The 12810-nt window shown below is 52.9% G+C and overlaps 1 protein-coding gene across 1 annotated transcript; it reads right to left on the reverse strand.

The window, feature by feature from the left end:
* Positions 1 to 233: 233 nt before the first annotated feature.
* LOC134154572 (olfactory receptor 14A16-like) lies at positions 234 to 10640 on the reverse strand. The gene is made up of 2 exons (XM_062601247.1): positions 9730 to 10640; positions 234 to 267 (listed from the first exon to the last, which is right to left on the reverse strand). Exons 1-2 carry the CDS (start codon positions 10638 to 10640, stop codon positions 234 to 236), a joined length of 945 nt encoding a protein of 314 aa, XP_062457231.1.
* Between the last annotated feature and the right edge of the window lie 2170 nt (positions 10641 to 12810).

Raw genomic sequence — 12810 nt, forward strand, 5'->3', positions numbered from 1 at the left:
TTCGAGATTTGTCAGGAGCTCCTTGCCCATCCATGCAGGTCTCCTGCCCCCTTTCCTGGACCTCTTTCTCCTTGGGATGCATTGCTCTTGAGCTTGGAGGAAGTGATGTGGGAATACTAGCCAGTTCTCCTTGAACCCCCTTCCTCCTAGGGCCTTTACCCATGGGATTCCTCTAAGTAGGTCCTTGAATAAGCCAAAGTCCACTCTCCTGAAATCCAGGGTTGAAACCCTACTTATTGCCTTCCTTCCTCCATGTAGAATCCTGAACTCCACCATCTCGTGGTCACTGCAGACAAGCTTGACCCCAGCCTTCACATCTCCAACCAGACCTCCTTTGTTGGTTAGGACATGGTCCAGTAGGACACCGCTCCTCGGTGGCTCCTCCACCATCTGTGTCAAGACATTATCATCAGTGCTCTGCAGGGTCCTCCTGCACTGTATGTGCCTATCTTTCCAGCAGGTTTCCAGTTATCTTTGTTCTCCTCAGCCACAACATTGTGGTTGTGTATCCTGCCAACTGCGCCAATTGTAAGAGCAAGATGGAGGCAATGCCTGGACCCCCAGCAGGGACACAAACACAAACACGAGGCGCACTGTGGTCATTTATTACCTCTGTGTCTAAATGCGGATTTCCCAGCAGCTTCCTGATCGAGTCAATAAAGGTGTGGGGGAATCCAAGGGAACTCTCAGCATCGGTCCATGGTGAGGAACGCTGCGGGGGGCACTAGAAGGGGTTTTTATGTGCTATACACACGCACTGTACACGTAAGGAGCTCACCGGTAATTCTGATTCAAAGCCCAGGTGTAGTGCCACGCTGGCACAGGCCCAGCTGGATGATCATGACTAGGGGTCAACCTGCCTTGTTGATGCTCCTTTCCCACAGAACAGGCTGGATACCTTCCATCACCTGTCTTCTTGACATTCTTCTGCATTTTCCCATACACCATGCCTCAGAAAGACTCCTGATGCAGTTCCTCTTCTGCCTGGGATGCCTCCAGAGACACACATAGCAGAGACAAGTGACAGCAATGGCAGTGCTTTCACTCTCTGAGAAGCAGTGGACAGTAAGCTTCTTCCAGCTCAGGGTCTCTTCTAAGCCCCATCAGATGAGCTGTCCCAAAGAGGCCAAGGCAAGCAGGCTTGCAGGGTTTGTTGCCATACTCATGTTGCACTGCTGGACACTGCTGGCCTGTGCCCGCCTCGTGTGGGAAAGTACAGGGACACCACCCACCACTCTCAGCAGCCATTCCTCTGGCAGTGGAGACTGTGCCCACATATTTCCTGTTGGGAAGGCAACAGGCTGAATTTCACACCTGATGCAGCCCTTGTGCAGCCACAGGATGGTGGAGGAATTTGTGTTGGAAGAGTTCTCTGGAGGTAGTCTGACCCAGTTCCAGCTCCAAGCAGGCTCAGATTCAAAGCTATCTGTGACCTTGGTCCTTCAGAGACTGCAATCATTCCTCTGGCAGGAGGAGAAGGCTGTTGAAATCTTTTCCAAAAGCTCCCCATACACAGCTTGTTCAGTGCCAGATGCAGCACCCAGTCAACACAGGAAATGGCATATGAAGATGTGCCATCAGCATGGTTGTACAGCCTAAGTGTCATCACTCTCACTCAACCCCTTGAGCACCCAGTGGTCCCCTGCTGGGCCCAGGAAAGATTTATTTACCCCCAACTCTAACATGTCTATTGGATTTTTTTCCCCCCATTCTCTGAAAACCTTCATGTTCCTGCAGGTTGTAAGAGGAAAGGGGTCAGGCAGCACTGGTGTTCTCTGATGGGCTTGAGCCCCCTTCCAGAGCTAGCTGGGAGTCACACCTTGTTCACGTGCACAGGGAACAGTCGATTGCCAGCTGGGAGTGTGGAGGTGGAAGGAATTTTCCCCCAGGACAGACTGACAGCAGTCCCTGGGAGGCAGGAGTCTTCTTCCTCTGTAGCACTGAGCACGGCCCATTCCCAAGGTTCCTCTGGGCCATTTCAGTCTAGGGACTGCTGCTCTTGCAACACCAAGAAACCAGCTGTGGCCTGCAGCTCAGTGTCTCTCCGTCCTGGGGCACCTTGGTAGCAGGAGCTCAGGCACTTCCATCTCTTCCACATTCTTGGCATGTGCTGGCTTTCACAAAAAAAAATGTAGTGTGAGAGGTTGAAGGCTTGGGGCTCCATCAGGAGCTGCCACTTGTCAGCTGTCCCTGCACTCATGCAATAGAAGTGCAGGGTTGTTCCCTTCTCCTAGCTGTGCTTTTTGTGTCATGCGGGTGCTGGCTGTGGCCCAAGTGCTTGGTCCTGCAGCTGTGCTGTCAGGAAGTGCCAATACCCTCCTGGCTGTGGGGCTTATCATGCTCACAGAGGGTGGCCAACAAGGGTGGCCACCCTCTGCAGCAGGGTCACACAAGGGACAGGACTAGACATGGCAGCAGGCAGGAAGCACACCAGGAGTCCCAAAACACACAGAGTCCAACTCTCCTGCCCCTCCATTCCCTTCCAACCCTCCAAGGCCTTGCAGCAGGCGATGCCCCTGAACAGCCAGGCACAGCCCTGCGCCTGCCCACTTCCCACCTCCAGGAAGCAGAGGGCAAGTGCTCTCCCAGGGGCTCAGCACGCCAGCTCTCGTCTCGCTCTTTTACCTCACATGCCCTCACAAGCACAGACCCCTAGCAGGTGCCTGCTGCTGGCCCCTGGATTCTAAGACATCAGTTTCTTCAAGGTAACTTCCCCAGCCATTTGCTACTGCTGGCCAATCAGGTCCTCTGACAAAAGAGACCTCCCAGTCGCCATCCATGCCTGTCTGCCTGCTGCTGGCGTCTCGGGGACTCACAAGGAGATGACCTTGCAGTCACCACCACAGACATGTCTCTGTCACTGGTCAATAAGCCCTGGAGACAGCAGGCACCTCAGCATAACTTCTGCAGCCATGAAACAAATGCTGACACGCAGAAGTGAGCTCCAAAGCACATAGCCCAGCCATGGACCTGCTGCCGCCCCATCAGCTGCAAGTTACCTCACAGTCCCCTCTCCAGGCACAGCTCTGCTGCTATCCAATCAGTTCAGCAGTCACAAGTGACCTCACCATCACCAGCCAAGCCTTCTTCCTGCAGCTGGCCTATCAGGTACTCAGACAGAAGTGACCTTATCATCGAGAGTGAAGCCATGTGCCCCTGGCTGGCCTGTCCGCTCCTGCCAAAGAACTGATCTGACACTGGTGATTTCCTGGCATAGCTCAGAGAGCTGGCACAGAGAGCTGTGATCTCCCTGCCCGCACCTTGGCCATTTGGCTATTGCTATCTGCAGCTCCTCCTGCCTCCCCCGTGGCTGAGCCAGCTCCTGAATGGCCACCTTGACTCCCCTCATGGTCTCACTATTCTCATAGTGCAGCAAAACACCCTTTAGATATCAGTTACTAAGTTACTACTACTATTACAAAAAAAAATATGAAGATTAGCTTCTGCCTATGCTCTTGAGAGTCCCATGGGAGCTACAGGACACCCCTGCTCCAAGACACAGGACCCCTTTCCTGCCAGATCCAGATCCCAAAGGGGGACCCACTCCCAGGGAAACCTGGCCATGGATTGCCCCCACTCTGTACAAGGGGAGGAAACTGGCCCCACAGGAGCCCTGGGGCTCAGGGCAGACCCAGCCACAGGACCCAGGAGTCCCCTGAGCCAGAAGAGACCCTCACACAGGGCTCTTGTGGCAGCCCTCAGCCATCCAGCTAACCCATAGCCCAGAATCCTCAGCCATTTTTGCAGTTAACACTCTCTATGACACCTCAGGAAGGAGCTTGTGAAACCCTTATCTTTGGTGGAGAGCCACAGGAGCACTGGGAACAAGGAGCTGTCATCTGGGCTGATGGTCTGGGTCCTCCATCTCACTTGCCCCCTTGCCCTCAGCTTACCTGTCCAGCTGGGGAAAAAGGATGCTCTTACCATCTTGTCACCCACAACTCTTCTGCAATGTGTCCCTGCTCCTCTACCTGTCCACAAGCGGCCCAATGTGGCCCTGCTGCCTCCTGTCCCCTCTCCTCAATCTGGACCAGCTGCAAAGTGCAGCAGTGGGGAGCACATGATCAGTGTCCAGCAGATCCCAGAGAAGCAGCTTCCCAGTGCCCTCGCAGGGAAGTGAGGGCCCTGCTACGTCACGTGGAGACCTCCTGTGATGCAGCTCATCCCACTGTGGCCTCAGCTTGTGTCACTGAGGGCCTCAGTAGGTCACTGCCATGGAGATGGCACAGCCAGGGAGAGAGCTGAGACATTTCCCCTCATGTCCTACAGAGCAGTCACCTCTCCTCATCTCAGTAATATTCCACGATTTTCTCATAAATCCTTCAGGAATGTCTCCAGATGATGCCAAAGGTTCTGAAATCTCTCAGATGGGGCACTGGAGAGGTCACTTCTGCAGCCCCACATTGACAAGTGTCTGCACTGGGGAGACCTGTGCAGTTCTCTGGGGGTTTGGGATTAGTTTGGGTTTTGGCATTTATCAAAGACAGGATCCAAGTCATGTGTTTCTGCTGTGGGTCGCTCTTTCTGTAGAAGCAGGATGTAGGATAATATGGAGCAGGACACAGCCTTCTTCCTTGAGGCACCTAAGCAGGTTATGAAGTTTTAGAAGTCCTCAGCTGGGTCCGGGGTGCATAAGACAGATGTGATACACCAGAAAAGAGCAAAAGTCTCCTTAACACACATCCGCCATCGGGCTTTCTTGAGGACCCTGGTGCTCGCTATTCTCCAAAGCCATGGGTGATGCCAGGCAGCAAATGTTTTCCCATTTCCCATGAATTTTGTGCAGCCTTCCTTCTGGCTGAGCCCATGGAGATGTATTTCTTCTCTCCTGACCACAGGTGAGCCTTGATTTTTTCAGCATCACCTCATGGCAGAGCTTCTAACCTGCGTACAGTCCTTGGCACCTTGGATCCCCCCCCACAACTCCGTCCCAGCATCCTGGCTCTCTTGAGGGACTGTACAGCCCTGGCTCCCTGGATCTCCCAAATTTTGGTCCTGGGCATGTCAGGACACACTCACACGCTGCAGGGCTGCTGCTCAGGCTCTAGTAAAGAGCCTGTAAAGCTGTGCAATATCTCAGGACCTGTATTCTTGATCATTCAGACATTTGTGAGGCTATTTGTTACTGATTTCTTTTCTTTTTTTTTTCTTTTTTTTTTTTTTTTTTACTGAAAGTATATCGTGCAACTAAATGAAAACGTTTCTGGGTATATTTGCAGCTAGTTGTCTAAGGAAAGCAGGTGGGAATTGGGGTATATCAGCTGTAATATTCAGTTGCAGCTTTCTGCAGAAGCTTAGCTTTTAAGACAAATGATGGAAGTCCCAAGAAGATGATGAGTGCAATGGCAGGTTTGGGGAGACGGGGAGGAAGATTGCCCATACAGGGCCTGACCTCTGGGATACTGCTATTCCTACATGCCCTGACTTCATTAGGAGACACTCTGGATCAATATCAAGTAGAGAACTGAAAAGCTGAAGAATGGTAACCATAACCCCCCTCCTCCATGACCACCGCTATAAAAGCATAAAGATCTTGTATATCATTGAAATCTCCATCTTTCAGCTACACTCCTCAAACTTACTCAATTAGCCATGCAAGACTTGGAGAAAATTATCAGGAGAGATGTGGTTCATAAGGGCTCTTTGCATTGTAATGAGCCCCAAGGTATATTTGGTACTCAGTTCTACCTGCTGTTGAGCACTGTTTCTCTCTCTTCTGTCTTGACTGTTCTTCCTCATTGGTGCCTCCAACACTGAACCCCCTCATCTGCAGCATGAGGAACAAGGAGCTCCAGCAGGCAGTGAGGAAACTGATTCAGCTGGTACTAGTTCAGCAGCAATGAGCTTCCCATCTCTCCTCACAACAGATTTCCCATTTTTCTCCAGCAGCTCTTGTGCTTTGGGAGTTCTGTCTGTGACAGTCATGTTTGTGCACAAATGTTTGAATTCATTGCACTTCTCCAGAAGCACAAATCCCATCTGTGTGAGCCAGCAGCCTTATGCAAATCTGCCTATCACTTTGTTAGAGCTGGCCTCCTAGGTAGCATCTATGCAATAAAAGGGCATCTCCTTACTGCTGTGCCTGAAGGCTGGGCTCATCTTCCCCAGCTGGTGCCAATAATATCCTCAGGGAATTTCACATGAAAAGGCCCTGTTTCAATGCCTGGGATATCCTTGTGCCAAGGTACAGCAGCTCTTTTGGGTGATTTGTGTAGGAATGAGGGCTGGATGCAGCCCTCACTTATGGGGTGCCCAGGGGCCCTGGAGAAGGTGAATGGTCAAGAGGTTTCTGCTGGGGACTGTCTCACATGTTGGAGGGCTGGTGACAGATGCCCATCCTTCTAGAAGGGAATATGGAGCCACCTGGAGAGCACAGGCATCTCCAGGGCAGCGTGTGCCTGGGATGGCCAGTGAGTGGAGACTCCCAAAACCAAGCAGAGTAACCTAAATGTAAAGGGCTGAAACAAGGAACACACCATTTTAGATCTCTACAGTCTCAGGAAAGTGGGTGTGTCTAATGACACCTCTGATCACATGCTGAGCGATGTGAAATGCCCTCTGATCACTCCATCCATCCTCCACAGCTACGGACCCTGGAGAAGGGTTGTCAGGTGCAATGATGCTGATCCAACTGGGTCTGCCCTGACCAGCACGGCCAGTGAAGAGTCACCTTGTGGCTCCACAGCCCACCTGCACTGGAGAGCAGCACTGCCATCCCAGGGCCTGGGAGAGCCCAGGGGAGGCATTCAGGAACCATCAGATAAGCCAGGCCAGCACAGACACATTGACATGAGGAAAGACTCATGACATGGGGTGATTGTTCTCCGTTTCCTTGTGCCATTGCCAACCTCCAGTTCTGTGAGCTGATGGGGAGACTGACACCCCTCTCTGTCCCCAGGAGCTGCTGTGCCCTTCAAAGGGGCTGGGGCTGTGGGATGAGTGCCCAGAGCTCTGCAACCCCCCTGCAGCAGGCTCTGGTCTGGCAACATCCCCATCCTGGGCTGCCCTGCTGGGTGGGCTGAGGAGACGGCAGTGAAGTTGCTGGACTGGACAGGGCCCAGGAGAGGAACAGTGCCAGCAGGCAGCTAATGCCTGTGAATGGCAGTGTGGGAGCAGAGCCATGTGCCTGCAGGGCAAATGCAGGTCTCCTGGGAAAGGCACCAGGACATGGAGGATGTCAGAGAGAAGAGCCCAGGTTGCTCTCTGTGTTACATGGCACAAGCTGCCCCAAGGGGAACATCATAGGCCAGCCCCTCGGACAACTGCTATCCAGCACTGGCTACTCCTCCAGCTGTGGGGGTGGTCCATGGCCAGCTCCGTCCCCCTGCAGGTCTCTGTATCCTGATGAGGGCAAAAGGGTCAGCCTGGCATGGCCTCTGCTGTGATCCAGACCCTGGCAGATCCAAGAGCATGATGTCTGCTAGCACCCACATGTGGCACAGCCCATGCTGGGCTGGGGTGGATGCTCAGATTCCCCAGACTCTATTGGGAGGCTTGGCCAACTGGGAGGCCTCAGGCAGAGCTTGTCCTGGAAGCTGAGGCAAAAAAGTCTTTTAGTACCGCAGCCCTTCTCATGTTCGAGGTCTCTGTTTCCAGCCCCAGCTGAGCTCTGCCTTTCCTCACACCATCCAGTGTGCACAGACACGGTCCCAGTGGTCCTCCTGGGTAGCCAGTCCTCCTCCCACCCTTGTGTACTTCCTGCCCACCACCCTGAGCGCTGGTGCTGCTGCCAGGGCAGAGGTGGAGGATCACCCAGAGCAGCTCCTCCAGGAGCTCCCCAGAGAAAAGCTGTGTCCAGCCCCAGCCTCTGCCCCTGCCCCAGCCTCAGCATGGCAGAGGGGAGCTGCCCTCTCCTGACCCACCCTGGAGGTGCCAGCCCCACCTCAGCTCACTTCTAAAAGACTCCAGCATTGCCCTCAGGGGTGCGGGAGCTGCGTCTCCTAACTGTGCATCATTGTAAGATCCACCCCAGGTGGCTGCCCTCACTTTTTTATCCAGCTGAGATTCTGCATGCAGTGTTAGCTGAGTAGGGGTCCAAATCTGAAGCTCTCCTTACTCCTTTGAATTGGCTGTCAGACAAGCATTGCTGTGCGCATATGGCCACCTCTTGTACCTAAAACTTTCTCCGGGTGCTGCTTGGGTCCTAGTATCCCTTTATAAGGCTTTCTAGTCTGTAGTGTGGAGGCAGAGACAGGAGTCAGGTTATGAGGATGAGGACAGGGACAGGACCGGACTTGAGAGGTGCAGGGCCAGGCACAGGCATGTCCACAGCATAAGCCAGGCAAGGCTCCAGCCTGTGATGCTTCACTGCAGGAACCTTGAATCACTCTCCAGGCCTCCTTCCCTCTGCCTCCTGGCTCCCCACTGCCTCTCCTGGGACCACAGAGCCCTCGTTTCCCCATGTATACCTGGATTTAGTGCTCTGCCTCCTGGTTACTCCACCACAGGCTGTCCCTCATTTAGAGCGACTCCACTCACTGCCCACCCTAGGCACATGCCATACCTGGAGATTCTCCGAGCTTTCCTGGGGGCTCAGATTACCCTCCAAAAGGATGGGCCTCTGTCATCAGCACTATCACCTGTGGGACAGCCTCGGGCAGGAAATCCAGACATCATTCACTAGCTCCTCTGGCACCGGTCACCCAGAGATGAATCCTGGATCCAACCCTCAGTTCCTAACAGGTCACACGTAGACTCTGAGCTTGCCCCACAGATCCCATGGAGTTCACAAGCAGAGCATCAGGTCTTTTTATGGTGTGATTTCTTTGGTCATATTTTTGACTCCGGCTTCTGCAGAAAGGCCAGACTTCAGGCATGGAATGGAGACAATCCCCTTTCATTATGGGAATGTTATTGTGTAGATCAGGTCTGGCATAAATGCACCCAATGCCTGAGCCCACAGCAATGCACAGGGAAGCACAAATCTACCATCACTCCTGTTACAAGAGCACTGAGGCCACATACACACATCAGAGCACAGCAGGACACTGTGGAAATGAGGAGAAAAGCCCTGGAAAGAGAAAGTCTTGCTGCTGTTGGTAGATGTTAGATGTGTCTCCAAGAAATATGCATCTCCCACACAGAGGCTGCAGCCAGAAAATGCCTCCTCTGGCAGTGGGGGAACAGTCCTGAGGAGCAGAGGGCCTGTTCCCACAGCCTGCATCCAGACTCTCCTCCTTTCAGACTCTTGCTTTGCTTTCAGTGCGGTAGTACTGGAGAGGGAAGGGGTCAGCCCATGGTGAAAGCCGGCTGCCATCCCTGCAGGAGAGGGGTGTGAGATCACACCCTGACTGTGGCAAGAGGACCTGAGCTCTCTTAATGGACATGGGACACATGGGACAATGTTACCTGTAGTCGTCTGAGGCTGACTGTGAGCCCCTGAGCTCCCTTGGTGTCAGTGCCAAAAGAGACACTGCAAAGGGAAACTTTCCTCCTTACACTGAAGGCTTCCAAGGAGCTCAGATTAGTGACCTCTGAGGTTCTCCCATCTCTGCTGATGATAGGGGAAGCCTGGCTCTCTGCTTGAAGAGAATCTCTGGATAATATTCAAATGAGATATTCCTGAGGACAAGTGGCTGGTAGCAAAATATTTATTCTTTTAGGAGAATGTAACAGTGAAAAATATGTAAGAAAGAAAGATATGAACAACACGTAACTACATTGCCAAATGCCTTGGGAATGAGGAGCAGCTGCACATGGGACAGCTATTAGCGCTGACCCTGTACTCACTGGATCAATTTCTTTAGTGCATCTTTGAGCTCCTTGTTCCTCAAGCTGTAGATGAGGGGGTTCACTGTTGGAGGCACCACTGAGTACAGAACAGCCACCACCAGATCCAGAGTTGAGGAGGAGAGGGACTGAGGCTTCAGGGCAGCAAATACTACAGTGCTGAAAAACAGGGAGACCACGGCCAGGTGAGGGAGGCACATGGAGAAGGCTTTGTGCTGGCCCTGCTCAGAGGGGATCCTCAGCACAGCAGAGAAGATCTGCACATAGGACAGCACAATGAAAACAAAGCAGCCAAAGATTAAACAGGCAGTAACCACAAGTGCCCAGACCACCCTGAGGTAGGAGTCTGTGCAGGAGAGCTTGAGGATCTGGGGAATCTCACAGAAGAACTGGTCTACTGTGTTCCCTTGGCAGAATGCTACTGAAAATGTATTAGCAGTGTGCAGCACAGCACTGAGAAAGCCACTGGCCCAGGCAGCTGCTGCCATTCTGACACAGGCCTTGCTGCCCATGAGGGTCCCATAGTGCAGGGGTCTGCAGATGGCAACATAGCGGTCATAGGCCATGACAGTGAGAAGGGAATACTCAGCCAAAATGAAAAAGACAATGAAAAAGAGCTGTGCAGCACATCCCGAGTAGGAAATGGACCTGATATCCCACAGAGAATTGGACATAGATTTGGGGACAGCGGTGGAGATGGAGCCAAGGTCGAGGAGGGAGAGGTTGAGGAGGAAGAAGTACATGGGGGTGTGGAGATGGTTGTCACAGGCTACAGCTGTGATGATGAGGCTGTTGCCCAGGAGAGCAGCCAGGTAGATGCCAAGGAAGAGGGAGAAGTGCAAGAGCTGCAGCTCCCGTGTGTCCGTGAATGCCAGGAGAAAGACTTCATTGAGAAAGCTGCTGTTGGACATTTGCTCCTTTTGGGCACGGGGGGAATGTCTGAGGAAGAAGAGACATTGACAAGTTAGGACAGACTGATCTGAGCAAAACTTTCTCAAAACCTCCCCCAAACACACCTACATTACCTTTCCCCATCTCAGTAGCACTGTCATTGAGCCCCATGGCTTGATCTATGGTTTGTGCTGGCTGAGTTTGCCATGAGGAGCAGGGAGCCTCTGTCTGTGGGCTCCACTGCGTACATGGGAACAGAGGGGATTAAGATTTATATTCCCAGTTCCAGTCAGATTTAATCCACTTTTAATGCTGAAGAATTTTTTAGCATCTTCACTCTCCCTCCTAAATAACATAGGTTCATTAATAGTTTTAAGGCTATTTTTCATCTTCTTTAGCTGAACCTGTCACACCTGGGAAGGCTTCTTGGAGATAGAAATCCTCAGCATTGCTGCTGCGCTCAGAGTGACCATCTGTGATTTTGGAGAGGCAAAAGCATTAGCTCTGGCTTTAGTGCAGAGAGACGAGAGCTGGCTGGTTCATCTGGCTTGTTCCTGGACGCCCAATTGTCCCACCTCAGAGGTGGAGGACAAATGAACTCGTGTTACCCAAAAAAGAAATGACACCACGGAGAGCAGGGGAATCCACTTCCAAAGCGTCCATCAGCACTCTTTCGGAGGGTATGAGAGGAAGGTCTCTCCTCTTCTAGCCAGCAATACGTCAGGCTCCTTCCAGCTGCCCACATCCAGCCACCCAGCAGCATTTCCATGTTCTCAGTATCTAGGTGCTTCTCCCTGGGGCACCTACGTTACACCCAGTTGCAAAGGGAGAGCTGTGCCCTTCTGGAGGGCAGCTTGCAGCCCAGCCAGACACCCCAGGGAAATAGCTGAATGTCCTAAGGATGGGGTGTCCTGATGAGAGAGTTGGCTTATTTCCTGCCCCACACACACTCCCACTGCATTGCCCAGAGCCCCACTGGTTAGAGGGGCATTTGGGCACTTCCCTGTCAAGGACACAGCTGCATGGCTGGACCCACAGAGTCAGTGTCTGAACTGCATCAGAAATCCCCTGTGCTCAGAGAGCCCAAGGGGAAGGACAAGGGCAGCATGGGCAGGTGGGAAACATGGAGCAATGCCATGATATTTGTGCCAAGGGAGGCAGGGACAGGGAGGGACAGAGGGGCTCTCAGGAGAGTCTCCTCTTCTGGATATCTGGCTGCAGAGGAAATGACTCATGCCCTGGACCCCATAGCCTTGAGGCAAGAGGGCTGTATTGGGTGGGAGAGGAGAGGACACATTGGAGTTGGTAGTTTCCTCTCACACTCTGACCAGGACTCCGCTGCTTGGAGCCATCCCTATGGGATTGTTTCTCCGTCCCATGTCTCTCCCCTGCCACTGCTCACAGACTCCATCCCACATGCTGAGCATTCAGCTCTGCTGTGCAGAAACCTCCTGGGGGCAGGACATTGCTCACAGACAAGTGCTTTTTTGCAGAGGCTAAGGATCGGTGAGACAAACCTAGCTGAGCTGGAGAAGTGATGCTGGTCTCTTGGCTTCAGAGTGGGCGAAGGTATTTGCTGAGTCCCTCCCAGAACTGCTTCCCTCTCCATCTCACTGTCCTGGAGCCTGATTCACCTGTCTAAACCTGACAGATCCAATCCCATTTCACCCACTCAAACAGAAAATAACTGAAAGCACCAACTCATGAAAGCACCTTCTCTTTCAGCTCTCCCCTGCCTTGGCATTCCTGGTGAAAAGTCACCTCCGGATATGTCCCCCAGCCCTGACCCATGCAGTAGCCTCTCCATGGGAGAAAGTAACTGCCCTGCCGGGACTCGCTGCTTCTACCCAGAGCTTCTCCCTGCAGCATCATGGGGAACTTCCCGGGCAGGCTGAGTGCTGACCCTCGCAGGCAGCAGAGTCGCTGCCCCAGGCACACAGCTGCCTGGAGCACAGGGACACTGCTCTGAAGGACAGGTCGTGCAAACCTAGGTGCACCCCGAGGATTCACACCCCTGTTGCCATCCTTGGAAGAAAGCAGCAGGATACCCTGTACCTGGGAAGGTGCGTCAGGGAATCCCTGCTCTGAAGTATCTCCCTGTCCTCCACAGTGGAGAAGTTGGAAGAGCAATTTGTAAAGAAACAATCGTGGTATGGGATGTGCTTAGAAGACCCTTCCAGGAACCACAGT

The sequence above is a fragment of the Rhea pennata genome, unplaced genomic scaffold (assembly GCF_028389875.1).
Source record: "Rhea pennata isolate bPtePen1 unplaced genomic scaffold, bPtePen1.pri scaffold_32, whole genome shotgun sequence".
Classification (NCBI taxonomy): Eukaryota; Metazoa; Chordata; class Aves; order Rheiformes; family Rheidae; genus Rhea; species Rhea pennata.

Bases quoted from the DNA above. Each gene is read 5' to 3' on its own strand.
- LOC134154572 (XM_062601247.1), bottom strand. From the start codon at position 10,640: ATGTCCAACAGCAGCTTTCTCAATGAAGTCTTTCTCCTGGCATTCACG. The intron at 268-9,729 runs GTGAGTACAGGG...GAGATGGTGGAG, and splicing joins GCACTAAAGAAATTGATCCA to TTCAGGATTCTACATGGAGG.